The following is a 27961-nucleotide window of genomic DNA, read 5'->3' as shown; positions in this document are numbered from 1 at the left end:
TCACATTATCATTATTATTATTATTATCATTATTATTAGTATCGTTATTATTATTATTGAATTAGGATCTGGTACTGCAAAATCGGAAAATAACATTGTAAAGTGGCATATTGGACTAGTATGCCAGTTTTTAATGTTATTTTCCGATTTTGCAGTGTTTTTCGACATGCACTCATAAAAGTAAAATCGAATGAATAACAGAACACTTCAACGAAACAATATATGATAAAAACTGTAAAGATAATGGGTGCAAGAGGACGAGCTGTGATTGGTAAAACAATAAGGATTTCTATGCTAAAATCACACTTTTCATTACATTTGTATACGAATATTTTTTTTTCTTTTGTTGATTTTTTTTGTGGGGGGGGGGATTTTGGGTCTGATATACACTTGCAGAATGTTGCGTTATTTCGGTACCGAGTATCTGGGGATGGCAAATTTGGTCTCAAAATTTGCACAAGGATCCTCGTTTGGAATGAACTCTTTCTTGAAATTTTTCTCTGGAATTAGCTCTAAAGATCCCTTGACTATAACGGTCTTTCCCTTAAACAGGATCTCTGAGTTTAGCTCGAACGTTCTTTGGTTAGAATGGCTCCTTCCTCAAAAATGCTCTCAGGAATCGGCTCAGAATGTACATCGACTGGGCCATCGACATTCTTTTAAGGCTTCCTGTGCTTTAGCTTCAGAGAGAGTTCAGAACGGAAGCTGCGAACTCCTCTGACTTCTCCAGTAATCATATCATAATCATCCATATTTGCTGGTTGCGATGTATCTTCTACATACTCTGGACCCAACTCCGAAGGTACCCTGAGTGGGTCGTCGAAAGTATCCTTTGGAGGCCTCTTATTTTTCAGCTTTAGGGAGAGTTCGGAACGGAACCGACCTCCTCCGACCTCACCAGTTATCATATCACAATCATCCACATTTGATGTTTTCGATTTATCTTCGACGTTCTTTAGACTCAACTGCGAAGGTACATCGACTGGACCGTCGGAAACATCCTTAACAACATTCGGAGACCTTGTGAACTCTAGCTTCGGAGTGACTTCGGGGCGATAGGTGAGAGCTTCTCCGACCGCCCCGATTCCAATCATCATACGATAATCATCTTTCTTTACTGGTTCTAATTTATCTTCGAGGTGCTCTGGACGAAATCCCGAAGGTACATCGAGTGGGTCGTCGACAACATTCTTTGGAGGCCCCATATACTTTAGCTTCATAGAGTGTTCAGAACGGAAGTTGCGAGTTCCTCCGACCTTCCCAGTCATATTATAATCATTATTTGCTGGTTCCGATATATCTTCGACGTGCTTCAGACCCAACTCTGAAGGTGCATCGACAGGACCGTCGACAACATTCATTGAAGAGCTCCTATGCATTAGCTTCAGAGAGAGTTCAGAACGGAACCTGCGAGCTTCTTCAACTTCCCCACTCATCATATCATGATCATCTTTATATACGGGTTTCATTTTATTTTCAACATTCTCCGAAACCGACTCCGTAAATGCCTCCACTGACATGAATGGGTAGTCGACAACATCTTCAACGAACCCTGTAGGCCTCATGAACTCAAGCTTCTGAGTGGCTTCGGGACCGTTGTTGAAAGTTTGTCCGACTTCCTCAATCATCATACGATGATCATCCACTTGGACTGGTTCCGATTTGTCCTTGACATGCTCTAAACCCGACTCCGAAGATACCTTGGCTTGGTCGTCGATAACATCCTTAACAAACTTCGGAAGCCTTTTGATCTTCGGGACTTCGGGGTAGTACTTGAGAGCATCTTCGACCTCCTTGATCATCATACGACAGTTATTCACATCGACATCGATAACGGGGTAATCACGTTGAATGAGATTGTGGACCTCGCTTATCATACCAGAAATCTCGTTAAAGATGTCATCAATATTAAAGTATTGTATCTTGAATTTGCCAACAGTCTCCCATATCGCTTCAAGCATATCTTCGATGACTTGAATATTTTTTCTGACGTTGAACCTGAGTGAATAAAATTGAGAGGAATTTGATAATCGAATGGAAAATTTTTAGTGTATGTCTCCTTTAAATTTGGTGTACGATCATCGCAGCGTAGCCATGGTAAGATATGTACAATTTCCAGAAGCCCCTATATGGTTTTGTATCTGGACCTCTGTGATGATTAATAACACCCCAAGGGGAAAAAATAAACAAACAAAAAATCAATAAAAATGATGATACATAAATACAAATCGTACGATTAATGTAAATAATGTAAATACAAAAATAAAATATATAGCACGTACATGTAGCCAGTTACGATGTCACCCCCGAAACGTAGACTGATCAGGGGCCGTTCCATAAAGCTGCTCGTAAGCTAAGAGTGACTTTAAGAACGACTGGTGATCCTTTCTTGTGGTAAATGGTATATACCAACATTTTCATTGGCGATGGTGAGAAAGGATCACTAGTCGTTCTTAAAGTCGCTCTTAACTTACGAACAACACACCTGATTCAATGTACGATGATCGTAGCAAATGTTAACTAAAATGACTATACCATCAGAGTAAACATGGCAAAGCCTTCAGATGAACACATAAAAAAAAATGTTCATGGATACTAGATGGGTGGCCCTCAAGGTTATTTTCTGACTTCGTCATAATTACCAAAAATATTCAGTGTTCCGTTTTTATATTATTGAAATTTTGGTATATGACTGGCTATAATTCTTATTTATTTTAATTAAATTATGCATTTTTTTCAATCTGCACGCAGTTCGTACATACAATGTGTCTGGATGTATATGGATCAACATATCAAATGAACCAACCTTTTAAAGTCAGATTACTATTTCATTTACTATTCTCTTTGCCAATAAGTTCCATTGTTCAAGAAGAGAATAAATATACGCATCGATAGATGAATTAAAAATAGTGAGCAAATAGAGTCAGGAAGAATTACTTTATCAAGAATATCAAAGTAAGATTTATATATTTACATGTAAGTCAATCAGTCTCGACTCTATTATGTGAAATTCCTAAACATCTTCTAACTTTCCTTACATTTTGAAATTATAATCACAATCCCTGAAGGCCTGAAAGGTTCTCGGAACTTCCGCTTAGTTTGTTGGCCGGTCTAGAACCCATAGGTGAGTGGTTACGATGGACATTTTAACCGGTTCAAAATCCGGCACACCATCAGAAAGACCCCCCCCCCCTCTCCCTGCCGCCCCATGAGAGTTTGGTCGGACCACGGATCTACTTCTTAGCTGGAAAGATGTTATAAAACCACGTAGTAGGTCCATGATAAAACTTACTTGACCGTGATGAAATCTTCGCGGAGTTGACGGAGATCTTCAATTCCGATCGAATCTCCCTTGTCTTCTGGTATCTCCGTCTGCGATGCGTTATACCGCTCCAATAATATCTTTATCACTTTCTGCGATATGAAAAAAACACGATAGGTATAACATCTACCTTCCGGGCGATCCTTTTTTTCTTCATGATAATACTTTTAAAGCGCCTATTTTTTTGTATCGATAAAAACATTATTCCGCAGAATTTATCTGCAGTGTAAACGTGGTTGCAAAAGGCGATCAAAAATTGTCTATAGCGTGGCTTCTTGATATGTCACGGTTTGTTTTTACATCAAATAATGCAAAGACATTTTATGGATTGTATCCACCAAAGCAAATCGCATACGGGATCCGGATTTGATCAGGAAACTATGCCAGAGAACAACTTGGAACAAACGGATGATCTGCCATCTGGGGAGTGTTTCATCAACATTTACGTCCGAAAAGTTGTCATAATTATCCGACAACTTTCCTGGATTTTGATTGGCTGAGGAGCACTGATCCTATCAAAGGTGGCACTAGGATTTCTAAGGAGGCAAAAGAAGAAGATATCCCTCCTGTTCCCAATATTTTAGTGACTTATATTTTGCGGAGATTGAGCATGCAGTATTGTGCAAGTCAAAGGTTCCTGCATGGATTACTTCGACTGCACCTGGAAGACCCTTTAAACTCTGGTACAGCTGACATGAATGATGCTGGCCTCTGCTTATTGCAGCAATTGAGACATACAATGTATTTTTATTATGCTCTATGGCAAATCGTTGCCTAAAAATAAGGGAAAAGGGAATTCATAGAAAATAAACTCTCAACACATACCTTTGCGCTGAGATCCTTTTTAGGTTTCTTGTCGTGCTCCTAAAGATATGATGGATGAAATGGTAGGGAGAGGTTAGTACTTTTTTATGATAAGAATCAATAGCTTTCATATTAAGACAATTTGGAAGAGTTAATGCGTTGCATCATAATAATTACAACTTAAAAATTATAAGGATCAAGGGGTATATCACTATACAATCACATGACAAATCCTAAGTAAATAAAACGTGCCCCATTCATGTCTGCTTCTATCTAGGGGTGGGGGTCTTCAAGTGTCCCAGTGTGTAGGCCTTATCTAAGCCAGTCCAGTGAAATAATCGTAAAGAACATAGAACGGACTTTCATTTGCATAAAAAAAGGAAAACATGTTCTTTGTGCGCGCTTTTTTAAGAGCTGCTATTTTCGCGTTCATAATTTTTTTCTCTCGCAAATCGCGGGGTCCCGAATTTTTTGTGGGTTGATGAATTCGCGATCGGAAGATATACCAAACATTCTACAGCATTTCAGAGCAGCAAAATAGAGCAAAAATATGCTCCATAAAACCCCTATGCTGACGTATATGTTTTACGTAAATTGTCCATGTAAATGAACAGTTATAAAAGTGTCAAAATAGTGGCTTGAATTTCACTTTTTGTACCATTAAATCTTAAAATCCATCATGCCACTGTTTGATATGTAAAAGTGATCTTACATTTGTATGATTATAATTACCTTGTGTTTTCATTCATTTTTTTAATTAGCTGGTTTAAGTGAAAAATGAAGAATTCTGTGAAATTTGCGGCCGTTCTGCAAATCGCAAAATTCGCTAAAGTAAAACCCTTGCGAAAATTACAAAATTTCAAAATCTCGTATTTATACAATGCGAGAGACTTGTCCCCCATCGACCCCCCTCCCTCCCACTTCACCCCATTTCTCTCTCATTTATGCCCCCTTTTGTCCACTGTTTATCCCTCTCTTAAGGACAAATTTACCTCGGATTGTCTTTGCTTCGTCTGTGTACATCCTGTACAAAATAAACAGCATTTCTTGAAGAGTCGGATAATGAACCCGGTTGTCGGTACGAGGTTGAATGGAGGTGGTAGAACGATATCGGTTCGGATAAACCGAAGCCACATCTTCGTTCGTCCGTACTTCCACTCGGTATCCGAATTTTCCTTATTGAAAATAATGGCAAGACCAGAGGTATTATACATCATTCATTCTGTCATGACACTGATTTAAGTCTTCTAGTACGGCTTATCTGATGAACGGTTCTTGGTGGAAATGGTGGAAATATGAGATGCTACAATTATCACAGTGCCACAGAGGATGTACATAGTGTAGGTTTCATGACCTAACCTAAGAAGCTAAATAAACCTTAATCCTAATCTTAACACCATTCTGAACCCTAATCCTAATCTGTACATTATTCTGCAATGGGCATTCTATCACAATTCTAATTCTAACTCAATCATGTCAATCATGTCAATGTCGTATAACCGTGACCGTAGTGTTTACATCTTGTCCATCCGGACTATTTGAACATGTCATTCACAATATCAAAATGTTAAAATTCATCTATATACATTTATTTTCGTACGGCGGATACCGCCGCAGTTTGTTCAGATATGGTGGACTACTTGAATAGTACGAGATACATTAATGGTTAGCATTAGAAATGTGTGAAGATGACGTCATATTATGTTACACACTTCATACACACGATGGAGCATTTTGTTCGTTTCAGCAGGGATATATGTCTGTATTGTATTATTTCTAAAAATAGAATTATTGTGCATATTTATAGTTAAAACCTTTGTTTTCTATAAGGAACTGCGCTTCGAGTCCATAATCAAATTTAATATCCTATTCTCGCCCTCTTGTATGTTTAAAGGAAAGTCCATCCCAATTCAAAGTTGATTGGAATAATAAAAAAATTCCAACAAACATAGCACTGAAAATTTCATCAAAATCGGAAGTAAAATAAGAAAGTTATGACATTATTAAATTTTGCTTAATTTTACAAAATAGTTATATGCACACCCTGATCAGTATGCAAATGAGGGAACTGATGACATCACTCGCTCACTATTTCTTTTGTATTTAATTATACAAAATATGAAATATTCTAATTTTCTCTTTATTGTCCTGTGAAACAAAGTTTTATTTTGCCTTAACATGTGGAATTACCGTTGTCTAACATTTTATGGTTCAGTCAAGTTTGTCCTTATTGTCAAATCTGTAAAAATTCAAATATTGTTTAATTCAAACAATAAAAAAACAAAAGGAATAGTGAGTGACGGACATCATCGATTCTCTCATTCGCATGTGACTAAATTATTGTGCATACAACTATTTTGTGAAAAATAAGCGAAACTTTAAAAAAGTCATAACTTTCTTTAATATTTTACATCAAATTTTGATGAAACTTTCAGTGGTATGCTTGTTTGTTTTTTCTCTTTTTATCAAAATCAATATTTTGTTGGGGTGGACTTGACAAAATTAAAGAACCGTTTCAATCCACAAACCTGGACTGCCGTGAGTCTCGATACAAGCATGGCGATGAGCGTGTTGACAAGGACTAAAGCTCCAACATAGAAGAGGCCAATACACATGATGTGAAAAACGTTGACCACGGTAACTTGCTTGTCTACAAAAACCCCCTTGATGAGTCCATTAAAGGCCCACCACAGATTCCGCAATGTCAGCGAGAAACTGCAAATGTGAAAAAAAAACATGTACAAAGTCACGTCTAACAAGCAATACCGTAAGGATTTTTAAGGATTTTTACAACCTGCTATATCAGATGCAATCAATACGATATTTTAGATGCGTCACATGAAAAAAAAAAAATCGGGAGTGACATATCCGGTAAGCTAACGCCAAATAAACACTAACGGATAATGTTCGAAATGTTTAGAGTTTGATTAGCGATCCTTTTTCATTAGGTTTATTAATTGCAAGAATGGTGACTAAATATTTTCCTTCAGGAGCGGGTGTGAAATGGCTTATCTGTTGATATAATTTTTGAAGGTACAACAAAATAATTTTTCATTTTAGAAAAGGTCGTGTCTGTGATTTTTTGTTACTTCACGCGATATTGGGAATCTGCTCGCATTGTGCCGCCGCAAATTAAAAAAATACTTTTTTCATCTTTGATGGATTATTCGCAAAATTTCACGCATATTTCTTTTTTTATTATTATTTCTAATTATATTTTTACAACAAACTTTTTGTCAGGGTATTTGGGTGAACCTCCCTTTTGCATTTCATTTAATAAAATAAAGTGTAAAACGTGTGAGCGTCATCCCCGTGTTCCTCACTTACGAGCCAATTGAAATGTGAAACACAGTTAAGCCTATATCATACTCTGAAAACTTCACACTTACTTCCGATACCTCTGTTCGTGCAATTCACATTCCAAGCCAGAGCATTCTTCAGCACTAATTAGTGTCTGTGTTTGAAAATATAACATTCCATAACATCAATCACATCTTATGATATCACAATTCTTCATCTCCTCATTACGTATTTTTTCGGTCTGTTACATGTATCTTCTTTTTCCTCTTCTTATTTGAATTATTGTTTCCATTTTAAGATTATTTTTCTCTCATCCTAGTCATGTAATCTTTTTAGGTATTATAGATATCATTACTAGTATTAAAGTTATTATGAATATCTTTATTGATTTATATAATACGAGAAAAAAGGGTTGAAAATGATAAAAATGATGACAGTACTATAACTAGTAGTATTGCCATTTTCATCGTTAGAAGCACTGGGGGTAGATATATATAGCATGGGTCCATGGTAGTAATATCGTTATCATTATCACTATTATTACTGTTTGGTTTGGTTTTATTTACCGTATAAAAATCACAATAAAATACATTGCACAAGATATGATATTAAATATAAATATGTTTATACTGTGTTTATTGTTATTATTATGTGTCATTGCTCATCAATTTTCCTCTGTGCAGAACATAGAGGGCATCGACACATTCTTTCCCCTTTACATTTATGTCATTTTTTTTCTGTATTTCATAACATCATGATTCTCTATAAATAGTGAAATAAAGGAGTTTCTTACCAGGGCGGCTCAAGGATTTTCCAAAGGGGACGGGGCATTTTTTCGTTTACAAATACCCCAAAAATAATAATCAAATAACAAGCCCCCTAAAAAAGGGGTCTTGCTCCCACTTAATGGTGATTTATATCAGCAAGAATTTGACAGGCAAAGGAAAAAAAGGGTCATTAATTGCTTGAGCACGATACATTCCCCTAATAAATATTATTTCTTATGGCTCTCATAAGAGTGGGTGGCGGAGGGGGCTGGCCGGTGGTACCCCAACCTGGATCCGCCTCTTAAGTCTCCATCATCCTTCTAGGTAAGCAAAAGTGGGCCACTTTTGACGTAGAGGGCGTCACAGCCATCTTTTTTTCTTTTCATTATATAACTTCTTTCTTTTATGTCATTGTAATAGAAAGTAATGAAAAAGCAGTTCCTTATTACCTGGGGATGATAAATATGAGACAATCCAATAGCGCATGAGAAATGAAAGATAACGTAGATCGTCATGAATTTGAAAATAACACCCACGGCGCCTAGCGTTGATTCCCACACAACGTAGAGGTCGTGGAAAGTGATGATAGCCGTGTAGAAAGCATGTATCACAACCAAAAGAATCACGAATGCTGAGGAACAAAAAAGTGTATGTTTTTGTTTTATTATTTGCCTTGCTCAAAGTCATTATTTTGAACTTAATTGTACTTAAAGCTTGTGTATAGTTTTGGTAAATCCACCAAAATGCACCTATCACTATTCCAATTCATTGCTAGCTAATATAAATGGATATGCCCTATAACAGTTATGATGTGGAGGATATGAAATGAAAATGTGTTTTACAGGATAAATTTTGCGATTTTACATGGAAATTTAACTTGATCGGGTCACCCGATCAAATTAAAATATCTGTGTGTTTTTGTCTTTCAATTAAATCCTATTCCAAATCATGGAATGGGCTGAAAATTTCAAGATAGGTTCTTTGTCTGTAACTTTTGGATATCTAATCACTAAATTTATAAGATAAGTGCTTGAATGCCCATTTTTTTATTTAAAACAAGCATCGCCGAGAGAGGGCGCTATAAATCCAAGATTTGAATATTTGAAATTTTATCAGAGAAGTGCAGTTGGAAAAATATCTAACGGTCTCTACGCTTCAGAAAGATTGTCATATTAGATGATATTCGATTATCAATCGCATTATTGACCCTTTACCAAAGCTATACACAGGCTTTAACAAATGCAACATAATACAGAAACAATTGCAAAGTTTAAGAATGACTTTACTTACCAAACAAAGTATATGCGACGACTCTTGGATCATTCCAGTCAAGTAATGCAAGTCCACCGTTGATAGTATCATTGGATGGATTCAGATCTGACGTCATAGTGGAACCAATCACCATCGCAGTCCTTTCATTGTGACGTAAACGTGCGCGATCTATATAAATGTTCTACATGTAAAAAAAATGCGAGGATATGATTTTGTAATTGATTTACAACAATCACGATACAGCGTATCAGGTACATAATCTAAAATCAATTTCACGAACTTGTGATTTTTAGATTTTCCATTCTGTGCAGAGTGAAAATATTTATCTACTCATTTAATTCGAAAATGGTAGGCCTATTTCTCTATTACCACTTTTTACGACTACCTCTCGTAAAGAGTACTAGTAACTATCATATCCATCAAAATAATTGGAACAGGTGATTGGTCTAAGCCCCGTCGTGTGACCAAATATAATTCTAACCAATGTCACAAAAATGACATCGGGGAAAATATGGCTGCAAAAAATGCCCACCCCCATTGGCGAAGGCCGGATCCGTCCCTGTTACTGCAACTTCTATTTGGTACAATAACGATACCACAGTTGTATGAATAAAGTAGGAATGAAAACTATTACAATGAGAATAAATGATACGTTGAAAATCAAAATATTACCATACGAATGTAGTAGGAATTTCTTGCTATTTTACCAAACAAATCAACAAACTATTACCGTGAGATCGCCTGTCAAGCTTAAGATCAGTCCTATGTATAATACGACGAGGATGGCCCACTCTATTATATTCATGGTGTAATTCACAAAGTCTCTGATCCCAAATTCCATTATCTCACAAATGTGCTTCCAAGAGAGCCCTGCACAGTAAACAAAACAGCACGTTGTTTAAGCCTGCACTCTAACAACAAGTTGTTTAAACTTTTTTATTTGTTCAAACTTTTTAATCAACTTGTTTAAAAAGTTTAAACAGTTGTTTAAAAAGCTTAAACAGTTGTTTAAAAAAGTTTAATCAGTAGTTGTTAGAGTGACGGGCTTACAATTTTAAACAGCGTTTTTACAGTGTGGAAATTAAACAAATTGGTAATCCACAGATGAATAATTACAGTAAGCTAAAAAGGGGGTAACGACAGCTATCCATATTTGGTACAGGAGCAAATAAAAACTAGGAGCCACCTCAGGTACTCATCTTCTCATGTCTGGCCGGTTCCTGACCCATAATGCATCATTCTCAGCAGTGTATTCTTGTAATATAAACCCACGTGAGTGGTAATACACAAATTCTTCTTCTTCTTTTGGAAACAGTACAGTCCACCGTCTGGTGTATTGTCGTACTGGTGAAGTGCAGCGTGCAAGTGTATGTAAATTATCCGATAAAAAATTGCTTACAGCGTGCAAGTGCAAATTCACTATTCATTACATTATGGCTCCGTAATGTTGTTACCAAGTTGCTATAGACAAGGACTTTTCCTGTAAGACATAAATATAATTCTCTGAATTGTCGATGGTTATGTGAAAGGTTAAGACGAGCTATCATGCACACAGCTTGCACAGTTTGCAACCCCTTTAAAGAAATTGCTCGATATTGTCTGTCGAGTTTGTGCCCAAAATAGAGGCTGGCAACCGTTGATAATTCGTACTGTATTAGATCAATTGTAATAATCAGAAATGTATTATTGATGAATTAAATTCTGATATGCGTTTTTTTCTTCAGCACACATTGAAACAATTGCTCATTTAGGAATACACCTTTTGTCGTCAGTTTTAAGATGATCATGAAAAATATGCTCTTATCAGTAATTTTTTTCCTTCTTCTTAATTAATTCATATTTGGCATTTTTATTATAATTTTACCCCATCAACTAGAGGTTTCAAAGACTATATTCCACTTTTAAAATTCAAAAGAAATTAAGATATCAGAATGAGATGGGACGAACTGGGCACATACAACAAATTAAGTTGAATATAAACCATGATCGAGTCACATCAAGCTTATCAAAAATTTGTATTCTGTACATGCATGATTATTTAATGAAATGCATCGTATACAATTTGCATTTACTTATAATGTTTAATGTGCAGCAAAATTGAAAAAAGAAACTTTCTGAAGTTTGACTTTCATATACATGTATATATATTATTCTCGACAAGTTGTAAAGGAAATCGGTTATCTTTTCTTTTAAGAATGTATTTCAGTGTTATTGTGAAATTGAGCGGGTTCTTAGTCAAAATAAGTTTGTGTTATTTTTAGATAATAGAGTACATAATGTGCAGCTGCTGTAAGCATGCTTGCTTCTTCATATTTCTGTTAAATGAATGAATTGTTTTTCGCGTTTGATTTTGGATAACATCTTTCTATGAAATAAAAAAAAAAGTTTGATATAAAGTTATCGGTCACCACTAAATAAGCAAGTTTTGAAAAAAAAAGTGGGGGAAATTGATCTCTCATCACCCGGACGCGAAGCTATTTTCCCCACAAGAGTTACAGACCCCAAAGAATATTGTGACTTGCGTCTTCGGAATAAGAGTACGCAAAAGCGTGGACTTGACTTTTCAAATTTGTGGTCGTTTTGGGTGGTTCGCGTAAGGGTTAGGGTCCACCAAGGTTATTGTACGTATTTTCCAAATAGCTCTGAAAGAAAATGCGGAAAAATGCTGAGAAATGAGCAAAATAAGCACAGAAATCCATCAAATCTCGGATATTTTTCAAAGAAATATTAATACACTGTCCCACATTTGCTTTTCTGTGTTAGTGATCATCAGAACTATCGATTTTGAGCGAAGATTTCATTATTTTACAAATATAAGTTTACAGTTATAGGTACCAGATCTAGATTTATGATGATATTTTGACAAATAGCCTTGATTTAAAGGACTTTCTCGAGAAATAGAAAGTTTGCTGCAACTAGATCTACTTATTTTACCTTTAACCAGTTATAAGTTAACCATGGCATTGTTCGGCTGCAGGCATTAGACAGGTCCAGATTTGAAATAACTGCCAGCCTAACCTCGCACATGCGTACTCTTATTCCGAAGAATCAAGTCATACATATTCATATTGGTGTCCGCAACTCTTGTGGGAAAGATACCCCCCCCCCCCTGGAAATAACGCTTACTTACCTAGGCAGAATACTGCAATAATTGGAACCATGATGTCAAGCGTCCTTTGGTCGTGAATGAAACATACAACCGCACAGCAGGTAAAGAAAGCAAGATCAGAGCCAAAGAATATACATAACTTGATATGCCTATAAATAGAAAGAAAATATGTATATTTTCATATCTTTCATTGCTCGAAAAAAAGATGAATAAAAAGTACAAAAAAAGTTTTGGAAATAAATGGCCAATCTAAAAGACCATTTGTCTATACAGTGCGTCCCACAAGAAACGAAAACGAGATTTAGTGATCATTTATCATAACTTTATCATAAATAAAATAGACAAATGACCTACCAATTTAAAGTTTAGAATCTCTTCTTTCATCTGATATTACTTAGATTATTTCTCATTCACGCATGAGTTAGCAAAAGCAATTTGAAGAAAGGATACCAAAAAACTCATTTGGCGAGAAGTATCTGGGTTTCAAAAAGAAAAACACATTTTTGAAAAGTAATAATTTCATGAAATGAAGAGGTTCTCCAGGCTAGCGTTGAAACTCACTTGACGCTTGACACTCCGTTTTGTTGACGATCAGCCATGCATTAAATTTTTTGTTCACCATGCGAAAGCTTCTGTGGGAAACTGGTGAAAACACGTTTATCTAATGCAATTATGGAAATACAAGCCTCATTTCAAATGACCAGAACTTTTTTATTTCTTGACCATTTTATGTAATTGAGGCATCACATTAAAGAGCAGATATTGAACTTTTCAAGAATGTGGTTTTCTTTTTGAAACCCAGATACCCCCCAATGAGTTTTTGGTATCCTTTCTTCAAATTGTTTTGCTCACTCATGCGTGAATGAGAAATAATCTAAGTAATATCAGATGAAAGAGGAGATTCTTAGCTTTAAATTGGAAGGTCATTTGTCTATTCTTTCTATTTATGGTTAAGTTATGGTAAATGATCGCCGCTAAATCTCGGTTTCGTTTTTTCTGGGACGCACTGTATAGTGCATTATGACAGTGCATACCACCGGGAACTAGAAGTCGGATTATTGGAAACCCGGATTCAAATTTTGATGCTAGGTCGGCTTATACGTTCGGTAAACGGATTTTAATTTTCAATACACGAGTTCTCTCCCGATTGTTGCCCAATTTTGACAATGTCTCAATTCCAGCTTTAGTTCTTGTTAATTCCCGAAGCTTCTGAATGTGGCAGGCTTTTCCAGCTATAAATTCCGATCAACGAAGAAGATTCACTACTTATCATCAAGTGAAAGTTGAATACTTACGGTATTGAGAGGAAAGTCTGTAATCGTGGATGCTGCACGAGGATATAAGCAAGACAGATGACCGGATATCCGAACATTGTAAGTAGACTCAGGACCGGGAACATCATCGAATTAATGTCAAGGCCTTGATAAAAGTTGATTGACATGATCTTCTGGGTGTACGCATGCGCTACGAACTAAAAAAAGAGAGATGATTTATATATAATTATGTTTAAATCGTAAAAAAATATGGGCCAATCGAAAGAGTAATTTTGTTTTGCTTCAGAATCAGAATCTTTATATGAAGACAATGGCGGAAAGTATTATTTTACTGAAAAAAACATGCCACCTGAGTGTTCAGAAAATGTGGCACGTTGGACTTGAGAAATAGAAATAAATCTTTGCTATTGGGTAACTTTGGACCCTATGGCCCGTATTTTGAAGTCGGGTTCAACTTAAACTCAGTTTTAAAGTTGTGGTTTAAGTATGGATTGCCAATTGCTACATAAATCACTAATAGTAAGGATTTCAGCTCATTTGGCTCTCTAATCATTCATAATTGTCTAGGAAGTTTAAATTGATGATTGTCTTCACCATCGATGAATCAGGAAAGAACACATTTAACATAAGAAATATACAACTTGATAACAATTTTGACACTTTTGGCTTCCAATAATTTTAGCACAGAGTTAGACCATGGTCTTAGTTAAACCTGACTTCAGAACAGAGGCGTCGATTATGGGGGGGGGGGGGGAAGGGGGGCGATCGCCCCACCAATGAAAATATTTTTTTTTGGGGGGGGCAAACATATCGTTTTGCCCCCCCAATAATTCGGCATGTGCTAAAAATAAAATAAGATTGTAATGTTCCATAGAAATCAGCAAGCGAGATTGAAATACACAACTCGTCTAAAATCGTTCTCAAAATATCCTTCACTCTAAAAAATGGAATGTTAAATCAACATTTTGAAAGGTTGGAGGAGTGGCAACATTTTCTAAATGTTGCATTTACCACTTTAAACGGTTCTACCCAACACTTAAAATGTTAGATTTAGCTTTATACAAAGTTGGATGTAACATATGGAAAAGGTTGTCACTCCTCCAACCTTTCAAATGTTGATTTAACATTCCATTTTTAGAGTGTTTTTTCAGATTGGAATATCAAAGAATTTCAGCTCGCGCTTCGCGCTCGCATCATTTCTGTAACAAAAACCCATACTTTCCATGATAAAATAGGTGAATATGGTCCCGTTTTCAGTTCTAAACCTCAAAAGAACTCCCACTTCGATTTGCAATAATCTTTTGTTGGATATATATATCTTGTTCTTTAATAAAAACGTCCATTAAACTCAATTTTTTTTCTTCAGATCGAAATATCAAAATTTTCAGCTCTCGCTTCGCGCTCGCATTAATCTCCTGGTGATATATATATATATATATATATATATATGTGTGTGTGTGTGTGTGTATATGTATACATGTATATAGGCATATGTGTGTGTGAGTTTGTTTGTTTTGTCTGATCGAGCGCCTTTGGAAAATTGATTCATGATTCCCCCCCCAATCTGAAAAATGGATCGACGCCCCTGCTTCAGAATACCGGCCTATGGGATCATATCACGTCATTTGGTAAAAATATCGTTCTGCTAAACATGCTAAAGAAAAGGTTGACCTTATTCTTTTATTACGGACCATAAAGGTGTGAACATAAATACCCTAACGTCTCTTGGAAAAACGAAGAAAGACAATCAGGCCAGGGCCCCGGGAACGATTTCTTTATTGGGGGTGCTGAAAAAAAATTGCATTGTAAAACGAACGTCATTTTTGTCAAGCGAAATTTGAGAAGCAAAACACAAAAATGGTTTCACTCTACAAAAAGTACGTCATTTTGGTTGCATTTTCCAATTTTCCCAAACCTACCAAAAGTCCAGGGTTGCTGCCTATGGAGAATCATACACGCAGCACCCCCTGGGATAATCTTGGGGTGCTTCAGAACTCCCAGCGCCTCGCTTGCAAGGCCATGAATCAGGGAATTGGATTACACGAAGGGTCAGACAATGTAAATGTGCACTTCTACCCTTCGTTAAAGGACAAGTCCACCCCAACAAAAAACTTGATTTGAATAAAAAGAGAAAAATTCAACAAGCATAACACTGAAAATTTCATCAAAATCGGATGTAAAATAAGAAAGTTATGACATTTCAAAATTTCGCTTCATTTCACAAAAACAGTTATATGAACGAGCGAGCTACATCCAAATGAGAGAGTCGATGATGTCATTCACTCACTATTTCTTTTGTTTTTTATTGTTTGAAATATGAAATATTTTGATTTTCTCGTCATTTTCATGTGAAATGAAGTTTCATTCCTCCCTGAACACGTGGAATTCCATTATTTTAACATTTTGTGCTTCAGGCAAGGAGGTCCTAATCGTCAAAGTCGTAAAAATTGAAATATTGTATAATTCAAACAATAAAAAACAAAAGAAATAGTGAGTGAGTGACATCATCAACTCTCTCATTTGGATGTAACTGGCTCGTTCATATAACTATTTTGTTAAAAATAAGCGAAACTTTGAAATGTCATAACTTTCTTATTTTACATCCGATTTTGATGAAATCTTCAGCGATGAGCTTGTCTGATTTTTCTCTATTGATTCAAATCAACATTTTTCTGAGGTGGACTTGATCTTTAACATGGTTCAATCCATTTATCTTGCGAAGTGATGGACCTTACATTGACGAATCATTTGGAAATCAATGAATGAATAACTTGAAAAGATAGGCATACGTGTGAGATTGGTATATAGAAATGGAAGAAACTTCAATATTGATTCCAGTGAAGGAATATGAAGAGGATTATTGTAAAAGGAAACTCACAGCTTTCTGTTGAAAATCGACGGCCTTCTGCACCTGCGCAACTGCATGAATTACTTCCGGGTTATCACTCTGCCTGAACAGTGTTGTAAGCTGAAATAAAAATAAAGAAGGCATCTCTATCGTTTTGTAAACTAATTTATATTCCTGACACTCATGAATGTAGGCATTTTTTTCCTGGGAGGGCGGCGCAAGATGCCTAGATATTTCTAAAGAAACCCGAAAGCTTAGGAGTGAAGCTTGTCATGCGGACGCTTTTAAATTTTCTAAAGTGAAATGTAAGGACTTCCTAAGCAAAAGTGGAAAAAATGCAACTTTTTATTATCATTATTGCACCAAGAAATGCTCGTTTGCACCCTTAAGGGTGCAGCTTTTCACCTGTTATAACAAACTTAACTAGAAATGTTCAAATTTGAACCTTTATTGCTTGGTTTAACTCAGCAGTGAGCTCTACTGCACCATTAAAAGTGCACAAATAAGCACAATTGCCCTAAGCGCGACAGCTCAGTCCGTAGAGTGGGGGATTCGGATTCCGGTGACCCGGGTTCGCTTCCCAAGTGGTGCGCTAGTGCCCCTTGGTAAGGCACTTACCCTCATTACCAGGTCCCTCGGAAAGGACCTTAAGCCGTCGGTCCCCTGGTTGCTTGCTCACAGGCATTTGTGCTTTCTTAGCAGTCAGGTAAAAAAAAACCTCGGTATAATAATGGGGTGCCGCCATTGTATTCAATCCACATTCATTAGTGTGTATATAACTAAAATTGCTTACTTCGTACGAGTTGGAGACGTGATCAAGGAGAGATGCACAAAATTGTTCAACTTGGTCGGCGAGGTCATAGAGCTCCTTGTTGAAAGCCTCCCATAAACGACCAATCTTTCTCAATCTACCGGTAAGTGCGAATGCGTTACTCAGTGCATTAGGGTGAGCTAAGCATAGGTACGCTGGGCTTGCGAGTGCTCTGCTCAAGATAATCAGGAGATAATTTAAAAGTTGTTTTAAAAGGTTTTGAACAATTAAAACAACAGACATTTTTTTTTACAAGTTGTAACTATTGTTTAAAAGTTTAAACAGCTTGTTGCTAGAATGACAGGCTCAAACAATGTGCTATTCGAATGATTATTTTTCGTTACTTTACCAATCAACATCAAGGATCGAAAATAGCAGAAAGATAGCTAGAATGCTAGAATGACAGGCTCAAACAATGTGCTATTCGAATGATTATTTTTCGTTACTTTACCAATCAACATCAAGGATCGAAAATAGCAGAAAGATATCAAAAAGTCAACAAAAATCAATGAGCAATAGTACATATAAATATGATAGTTAAGCTTATTACTCAATAATTATTCAAAGGTATTATGTTCAATTATGCAAGTAAAAATTTAGTGGAGGGTATTGCATTAATCGAGAAGTTAGATTATGTTCCACAGTGTGTTTTCACTATAACTTGTAACTGATTCTTAACATTCATATATGAAAATAAAGGGCCTATGAATTAATCAAATGAAAAATAAAATACGTAAAAATAAGGCTCTAGTGAATTCTGATTTATCACAAACCAAATCAATGTCCGTGAACAAAAAAGGATATACCTATCATTAAACATATCTCCTTATTATCACGACTTCATCAAAGTCTGTGAACGTATTGTAAATGAATTAATTTTATGTTCGTAATAATGGTAAAGTTAGAATTACAAGATTGTGTTTATTACATTTTGAAATAAACTTTATCAATCAGATGAACTTTAGTTTTAATTTTATACAAGAGTTTTCTCAGGTAAAAAGTTTTATGCAACAGGCCTCAGTTGCGTGTTTCTGAAAAGGGAAATATCTGTAAGATACCATAGTTACCTATAGATATCTAAATATTCGGCGATTGTTTCCACCTTAGTATCAGCTAGTCTTTCGAGACTTGGTTCCTTTATTCTTTCAGCTCCGGCTTTTAGTAAAAGCTGCAACGAAAATTAAACAAGGGTTAACAATCACATAAATCTACCCTTGAACTACACACTCTTAAAACAAATCAATCAAATTGACTCGACAAGTAGTCAGCTGGGAGCAAGTGATATGGCAATCACTGATATTCACATTTCTGACATAATTTCTAGTCAGAAATAACTCTGTTCTAGTAAAACATGACTAGAAAATAGTCAAATATGACTAGAATAACAGTTGCTCCCAGCTGACCCTATTAACCAGTCATTTTTGACTGATTTGTTTTTAGAGTGCAGTCTCGAAGCAGGAACCACATTAATGGGCTCAGGAGGTTTCATGTATTCACAATAAGCTAGAGAAAATTTATTCATTACACAGTAAAAAAAAGAGCACGTTGTTTAAGCCTGTCACTTGAACAACAGGTTGTTTAAACTGTCTTGTAGTTATTTAATCTTTTTAAACAACTTCTTTAAACAATTTAAACAGTTGTCTAATAGTTTAAATAGTAGTTGTTAGAGTGACGGGCTTAAATAATGTGCTTAAAAATTTTAAACAGCGTTTTTACAATGTATAAAGATCAATAAAAAGACAAATTTACAGTAGTGTAATGACATAATTATTTCACTTAATCAGTTAATAACGCATTTATATAGTACAGTACAGGTAGTAACATACTTTCAATGTATAATTATCTGTGAATTGAAAAGTCCTTCGTGGCTTTAATGATAAAACTTCAAATGATGCTCAGCGAAGCACTCTACCTCGCATATGACGATTTATTTATCACAGAATGCATACCCGATTAATTAAACACCAAACTATTCTTGTATGAATTAAAACATTCGATATTTACCGAAACCACGACAAAGTTGTTCCTGATAGCAGCCATCTTTAGAGGTGTCATTGCTTTGATGAAGTCATCATTGTCAGAACGGGATTCGATGATAGCTTTTCTCTCCTAAGATCAAGCACATTAGAATCATGTTATTATATATATATATATATTGGAGATTGAAAATGAAACAAATATTGCTAACAGAGTGTATATTTTACACTTTTCTGATGTTTATTCATTAAAAAAAGAAAACAAAAAACGATATCTAGTTTTTCATCTTTTCTGAGGACGATGACCTTTCGATGTTTTATTCTAAAAGGGCTAAATCCAAAAATAAATATAAAATTAGTAGAATTGGTGTGACACTGTGTCCCCAACAAGTACTTAAATCATTGAATGCATATCTTTATGTAAAGAAGTAAAATTAACAAATTTTGAAATTACCATATAGTGGATTTAGTTCCTTTTGGAATAAAACTCAAATTTGCAATAATTTTTTTTTCCAACCTTCACATGTTTGTTTCGTATGCGATATGGTACATTTGATTCAAGATACGTTCAAGATACACTCATTTGAAAACAAAAATCGATTTTGGTAAATGGTGGATTTCGCCATTTTTCGAATCAAGCTTTTCAGTACCCTTTAGAACACAAAAATTATGAAACTATATGTTTTGATTCATTTCAATTCTTACAATCGCGGTGTTCTTTTCTTTCTTGTTTGTTGGTCAAATTATGGGAAAACAACCACGGATACCAGTTCTATATCCAAGTATAAAGACGCGGACTCTAATAAAGTGTTGCGAAATAACATTTGCAATCATTGTTTAAATTTTTATTTGATTTTAGCCGAAGCAAATCAGTTTACACTCCTTGCTATACAAGAAGCAGGCCAGCAACGTGCAAAATTGCAATCGATGATTGATTTGGCACCCCCAAATTAGACTTGTAATTGATCGCCTGTTACTTGCGACTCTCCATATGATTTCTTTTTTATCATTATGTTGAGGTGTCTTGAGATAAATCTGGAGAATTTGTTAGAATTTAGACCTCTATAGGTTTCACGAGCCTAATTACAACAGGAAGGCAAAAGTATATTCATTCCCAAGATTTTTGATTCGATATAAATGATTGACAAAAGTGTATGCATATGATTAGCCATCTAACACTGATTCTAGGGAGGGCAATCACTGGACTCTATTTTTCCAAATGAGGAAGAAATATCACTTTGCTTTTCGAACTATTTGACTATTTGACTTCCACACCCGCTTTTCTGGCCAGATATGAAATGTCAGATGAATCATATTTCCTATCCACGCGTAGTAAACATTAGTCTAATTTCCTCATTATATTTAATATTTGTTTTTCAAAATTGCTATTTCAAAACACGTATCTACGGGGAAATGTTTACGCTGGAGTGCAATCAATCTATCTCCGAAGATCTCGTTCTTACCTCATCTGATAAAGTCTTAGCGTGTCTGACGATAATTTTCGCTGCTTCGTCATAAGATACATTGCATGCTCGCAAGAGGGCGTCTCCCAGAGGGACATTGTACCGTAGCAATACCTCGATAGCAGCTAGAGAAATTGATGTGAAAAATATATGTAATGATTGTATTGGTATTTGAGATTTTGATGACATCGAATCCATGGCTAAAATGATATCCACGATAATAATATGAATAGTGAAAATAATGCTGGATGATGTGGGACGAATAATTATTGATTTTAGAAACTAACTGAGGTTGTCAGTAACACTAATTCTGGTACGGCAATCCACTTCACTACAGTCCGTTCATTTCAATTATACAAAAAACAACAACATAGCAATATAACATACAAAATAATGGCTTCATTATCACCCCAAAATTTAGTCCATATCCAATTTTATAAGAAAATTATTGTAGTTATCTTGGTCCACTAAAAGATGGAAATCTATGGAATCATGAAATCTATATAACTCAACTAACAGTGGGCAGCTATTCACACTTGACATCAAAAGTCTAAATTTTACAGAAATCAAAACTGTCTTATTCTACGATGATTTTTTTTGTTACAATTTCGCCAAATTTCTCCCTTAAGTCAAAGTAACTTTGATATATTCAAGGTAAATGCGCCCGTTTAAGATGATAGCTTACCAGAGAACCCCTTGTTGATCGCTCTAGCGTAGGTGCTTACTCCAGCCTCATCCCGAACGTCCAAGTTTGATGAAATAACTGATAATTCTTGCACCCTTTTCTCCACCTGAGAAATATATTTGGTAGAAAAAGGAAACGGAGGCGTATAGAAAATCTTTTGGCAAGGATAATGCAAATTCCCACTCGCTTTAAACACTATTCGGTCCAGTCTCGTTTCGCAGTTGGCGACGATGATGATGATGAAGGCGACGACGTCAACTACAGAAACTACAACAATAATGATGATAATAATCTGATGCAAGCAGTACAATCATGCTAATAAAATTATCATTTCCAATTTCCACGTGCTACCAGCACATAGAGACGGGAGGCACAAGCTGTATCAATACTGCAAACATTGAATGGTGCTATGTCAGGAAGTTTCGTGTCAGTAGGTTTCAGGTTTTAGACATACTAAGAAAGTAGACTGACTTATTCATTTGGACTCACCCTATAGAGGTCGCCATCGTCGATGGCATTAAAGACTCTCTCCCCTCTTGTTTTGTTTCGATATGCCTCTCCAAATCCGATAGCAGCGTCTTTTAATGAAAACCTTTTCCCTGCCATCACTGGTTCTGCAATTGATGATAGATATTATCACTTTGATGATTATCATGACTTTTCACAATAGGTTAAAAACAAGGAAAGGGTGGAGAATATTTAGAAAAAAAAGAATGAGAAAGGGGAAGAAAGAAAAGGAGCATAGATATGAGAGATCCAAGTTGGGTAGCTCTATGATAATACACCTGTCAATCAACCTAGGAAATGTAAAGTCCCATTATAAGTTTGTCATTCGCGGCGGAAGCCAAAAAATTTAGGGGGTGTCCACCTAAATTTTTGGGATGGACACAGGTAAAAAATGGGACAAGCGCCCCGAAAAGAGATTATCAAACTAAATTTTAAGACGTTGCTATTTTAGGGGGGGCAACACACGTTTCAGGGGGGGGTCCACGTGAATTTAAGGGGAGACGCAGGAAAAAATTGACAAGCAAAAAAAAAAAAAAAAAAGGTTATCAAAATTTTTTTTAGGGGGGGACCTTCCCCCCACCTAAAATTTAGGGGGGGCACGTCCCCCCCCGCTTCCGCCGCCTATGCTAAGCCCCTGATCATATTACCAAAAAGTGTCAAACTGCATTCATGACCGTTTGGAAAATTTGGTATATTCGTCAATATTCAAATGAAGATTTATCAATGCACTTGTTCATGCTTTCACAATTTCCCATGTTGATATAAAAGGTAGCTCATAACTGTATGGCCTTTCAAAAATGTGAGGCCAGCCCAAAAACTTAGTTTCATTTAAGGGATCGTCCGGACTGAAAGTTTTTATAGCTTACTAATAGAGTAGAATTCACTGACCAAAATGCCGAAACTTCATCAAAATCGGATAACAAAAAAAAAATATTGAATTTTAAAATTTAGCAATACTTTTGAAAACAGTCGTCATGAATATTCATTAGGTGGGCTGATGATGTCACATCCCTGACTTGTTCTTTTATCTTAATTATATGAAATTGGGTTTATTCATTTTTTTCCTCCAAGAACTAGAAAAGTTGGATTGGCAACTGAATTAGTGCATTAGATATATATATATATAAATATGCTGCAACTTATTTCAATTATAAGGGAGACATATTATTCACACAAGTATGAGATAATGAAAAAAATATGATTTATTGAAATATAAATATTTTCCTTAGCCCACTTTGGTTTCACACTACGTTTTAGCAAAGTGGGCTAGCACGGTAAATAGTACAGTACATCTAGTTTATTTAAAAAAGAAACATGGTAGAAGGAAACTATTTGCATCTTCGGCACCAGTATACTATTGAATTCTCTGCCCTTATCAATATGAAGTATATCTTCCCTTTTACAATTTAAGAGCACTCTACATACCCACCTTTTTAGTTCCTACTATTATTGTATACTGCTTCTTATTTAGATGTATCTTTAGTTTAGCTCCAGAAATAGGATATATTGAGTAAGTTAAGTTTAATATATTTTATTGTAAAGCACATAGAGAATTAAGTATTAATTGTTATGCGCTTTATAAGCCTAACTTTATTATTATATATAAACGACCCCTCCCCTCGTGGTAGTTCCAATCCCTTTCTGCGGATACTCCCTTCTTATTTCTTATTTTAAACTTCGAGGATCAGCCACTGTGTATGTGCTCCCACCTGACCCCCCCCAAACAAAAAAATGATATGAAATAGATAAAAGATGAAACAAATATCAATTTAATGAAAGAATAAGAAAGAAAGAAATAAAGAAAGAAAGAAAAAAAAAAGAAAGAAAGAACGAAAAAAAGAAAGAGAAAAAAAGAGAAAGAAAAAAAAAAAAAAAAAAAAAGAAAGAAAGAACGAACGAACGAACGAAAAAAAAAGAAAGAGAAAAAAGAAAAAGAAAGAAAGAAAGAAAGAAAGAAAAAAGAAAGAAAAGAAAGAAAGAAAAAAATATGAGTAGCTAACTTACTGAACGAATAAATATGTACATAAATAGAAAATATTCATTTGGGAAAGAATAAATAAATAAATACAAATAAATAAATGTAAGGGTGTTAACATGGTTTAGCAGAATGAATGGGAGTATGTTTATCGACTGGGGCTATCCATGTTGTAAAGAAACTCATCCTCAAGGTTGATCTTTGTCTGCCATTCAGCAAGTCCAGGGCAGTAAATAAAGACCTACCATTTTTGAAAGGACAGCTTTTTTGTGTTTGATGAAAACAAGTTTCTGTGGGTATACCATCCCCCTCCGCACGCATGTAGGCTATGATAAATTTATAACGAAGCCTTGCCGAAATTTTCATCGGTAAATAAGACGTTTTTCTCTCGACTCACCCAAGACTCGAAATGTCAGTATCTTTCCTGTAGTCTTTCCTGAATAACTATTATGCATGGAGGCTAACCTTTCCCCGCAGTAATCTATTTATATATTTTCTTCGAAAGACCGATTTCATTTTCTTCAATGTACACTCTAAATTCCAAGTATTTAAAATGAATCCAGATTGGATATGAATAATGACCAGCCGAATATGAGATTTTGTTTTAAACCTTGTAATTTAAATCTTTTGAGATTTGAAAGTTAATCCTGAATATTTAAAATAAATCCAATATGTAGCTCCTATTTTCACAGCCGATTGGAAATAGATTTATTGAAAATCCACGCTATACGGTGAGAAGAAAAGGGAGAGAAGGAAACGAAAATATGAACTATTCGTGTTTGCTTGAAATAACATTACCCCCTCACTCTTGAATTCATGGATTTAAACATAAAACTAAATCGGTTATGGTTAAGGCCATCGCACACGTAGCGCTTGGTCAACGATTCGATTTTGGAACAAATAATTGCTCAATCAATAAACGAGATCACCTCGGAAGGTCTTATACCTAGTTATGTCGCGATATGCGCCACGATTCAAATGGCGTACGTACTCGTAGAGTAATCGTAGTGACCTTATCAGATCGTAGCAGATCATGTAAGATCAGTCGTGACAATCGTATTGGTCGTCGAAAATGTTTCGGTAGTTCGGAAATTTTCGCGATAAGTTACGAAAGGCCAATCGTGGCTTTCGTAAAGGATCACACGACATCGGGAGTAATGTTCGTTCTCTCAACAACCATGGACCTACTACATGAACAAGCAAAATGGATGATTTTGAACTTACCATCAGGCACCATGCAATTGGCTAGGGTATGATTTTTTTCCAAACCCCTTTTTTTTAATAACGTGTTTAGAGTATGTTTTCCCCAAGCTTTTTTCCCCAGGGCTTTTTCCTCCTCGTTTCTGAAAAGTGTTCGGGTTCTTCCCGATTGTAGCCCTAACTGCACGGGGGGGGGATGTAATAATATAGTTTTGTCTATTAGTTGCGCACACAGAAAAACTCGTTAAGGGGGTCTTTGGAAATAATTTGGTCACGCACGTGTACAGTAATACGTTTGACTGCCCCCCCCCCTCCCCCGTGGGCGGCGCTAAGCAATTCTTCTTCTCCTCCTTCTTCTCTCTCGCTCTCACCCTGACTCTCTCTCTCTCTCTCTGTGCCTATCCCTTTTTTCATATATACCTTCCACGTCATGAGATATCTTGCAAGTAGATATAAGTTTTGATAAAATTATTGTTTTTGCTTATCTTCTTCGTAATTTTTTTTCTGCCAGCCTCAGTTATTTTTCCCTGGCACTGTCACAACATGCATAAAGTTCTACAGCTCATGTACTTGTGATGTTATTTCACTACCGTTTTATAAATTAAAAAAAAATATGAAAGCTAATAACTTTTGGTTGGCTGTCACATCCTGTCACATTTAAAACGTGAAATCAACTTTTCAGTTGGGATGAATTGGATTTTTGACGTTTGAAATTTGAATCATTTGAGATGTAGTCCTAAACCTGAATCCGTAGGTTTGACATCCACATTCATACCGGTCTTTATTAATCGATCTGGATTCGTTTTCAATCCTGTTTGGGTATTCCAATCGATGGAAAGATAATGATGCGTAACCTCACTTTCTGAAACATTCCGAGTTACCATGGTTGCCATGCAACGGACAAAAATGGATGTGTAAACTCTAAAAAATGAATTGCTAATTTAGCTCTTAAAGAGCGTGTATAGTGACTGCACTTCGGAGTGCTGATTTGTCTAGTTCAAATTTTGAACTAGACAAATCAGCACTCCGAAGTGCAGTCACTATACACGCTCTTTAAGAGCTAAATTAGCAATTCATTTTTTAGAGTTTACCCCCCCCCCCTCCCTCCACTTTTGTTTTAAATATAATCCTGTACAATAACGTAACAAAGTAATTATCTGATTGTGATTTTATTTTCCACCTCTCCCCTTCTTCATTTTATAAACCTCACAAAACTCATTCCCAGGCTTTGAAAATGTATTCACTTCTGCCACCTGTAGTACTCGTATACACTCTAAAAAAATTACCAAATACTGGGTAAAATGGAGAAAATGCCTGTTCGTTGGGTAAAAATATACCAAATACTTAGTACATTTTACTCAATGTTGCGTTGAAATTTACCCTTCAAACATGCGTATTGCCCAATATGGGGGGGGGGGGGGCAAGATTTCCTAGCAAACATGAATTTTCCCTTTCTATCCAATATTGGGTTAATGTTTACTCTCTGTTTTTAGAGTGTATACACTGCAAAAACTCCGGTGTTGATATAACCATAGAGCTGTTGGCTCCATGATATAACACAAGCTCGGAATCTATATATGTCCACACCAGAGAAGTGTTAAACAACACCCCTTACACCGGTTTTGGTATTAGTCTAACACCAGATAGGTGTTTATACAACACCAATTAGTATTACAACAGCATCGGTTTGATTCCAAACTGGTGTTGTTTCAATACTTCTCAGGTGTGGACATATATAGATTCCGGGCTGGTGTTAAATCGACACCGGAGTTTTTGCATAATCAGCTTCCCAGGTTCATTACTAGGATCTCCTTCACTTCAGATCACTGCGTCTGCCAGTGCCTGTCATCAAGCAAAGGATGACTAGTTTCTATAATTATACTAATAAGATTTTAATTCGGATATATCTAATGCATCCAATTCCTTAATACAGATTACACGATTATAAACCCGAAGAACATAAACTCACCCTAGTTCAGGGTAATCCTCTATACAGCATGTAATCCATTGATACACACGGCTTGGCTTTGATATCCTGCGAGACCTAGGAGATATCACTTTCTTCTTGGTGAGATTCAGTAAATTTAAGGCATCGTCTCCGAAGGGCTTTAAGCCCCTCTGTGCTGTTTTTGACTATTTGGTACAGTTCGGTGATTTCATAATCCTTGACGAGATTATCCATTCCGTATCTCCTCTTATCCACATCGAGGTTATTGGAATATCATGGAAGGACGGGATAAAAAGAATTTCGAAGAATGCAATGAATAGAATGAATAAACACAACGTATTCCATAGGAACTGGTTTAAAAGGGTACACTGTAAAAAATGTGGTGTTAAAACTGACACCAATTGGTGTTAATAGAGGACCACACCCTGAGATGTTAAAATAACACCCTAGAGATTGAACATAGCACCAAAGAGTGTAAGTGTAACAACCATAGGTGTTGTAATAACACATATAGGTGTAAAACTAACACCACCAATTTAACACCGGTGTAAAATAACGTGTGGTCCTCCATGTACACCAGTTAACATCACAGTTTTTGATGTGTACTCCAGGATGCTTAGTAATACTTGATTAACCTTATGTTTTAGTGTCATGAATTAGGTCTATATTCTAAGTTATGCTGTCATTTCAAAAACTTTAC

The 27961-nt window shown here is 35.8% G+C and overlaps 1 protein-coding gene across 1 annotated transcript; it reads right to left on the bottom strand.

Moving 5' to 3' along the window:
- Positions 1–27389, bottom strand: LOC121432137 (short transient receptor potential channel 4-like). Its single transcript, XM_041629993.1, has 19 exons — positions 27283–27389; positions 22121–22245; positions 21632–21737; positions 20947–21071; positions 19512–19616; positions 18575–18675; positions 17490–17679; positions 16727–16816; positions 13870–14045; positions 12596–12723; positions 10196–10335; positions 9484–9646; positions 8643–8824; positions 7516–7580; positions 6655–6841; positions 5119–5301; positions 4148–4186; positions 3293–3414; positions 1–1998 (listed from the first exon to the last, which is right to left on the bottom strand). The coding sequence occupies exons 2-19, from the start codon at positions 22235–22237 to the stop codon at positions 660–662; spliced, it is 3558 nt and encodes a 1185-aa protein (XP_041485927.1). The 5' UTR covers positions 22238–22245; positions 27283–27389; the 3' UTR covers positions 1–659.
- Between the last annotated feature and the right edge of the window lie 572 nt (positions 27390–27961).

This window comes from Lytechinus variegatus, chromosome 18, assembly GCF_018143015.1.
Source record: "Lytechinus variegatus isolate NC3 chromosome 18, Lvar_3.0, whole genome shotgun sequence".
NCBI lineage: Eukaryota > Metazoa > Echinodermata > Echinoidea > Temnopleuroida > Toxopneustidae > Lytechinus > Lytechinus variegatus.
The sequence above is the reverse complement of the archived record's forward strand: the minus strand, read 5'-3'. Positions and strand labels throughout refer to the sequence as shown.

Excerpts from the sequence above, each read along its gene's own strand:
- LOC121432137 (XM_041629993.1), bottom strand. The coding sequence starts at position 22,237 with ATGGCAGGGAAAAGGTTTTCATTAAAAGACGCTGCTATCGGATTTGGA. Across the intron at positions 19,617-20,946 it reads CTAAGACTTTATCAGATGAG|GAGAGAAAAGCTATCATCGA; the intron begins GTAAGAACGAGA and ends GCTTGATCTTAG. Across the intron at positions 12,724-13,869 it reads CAGACTTTCCTCTCAATACC|GCATATCAAGTTATGTATAT; the intron begins GTAAGTATTCAA and ends TTCTATTTATAG.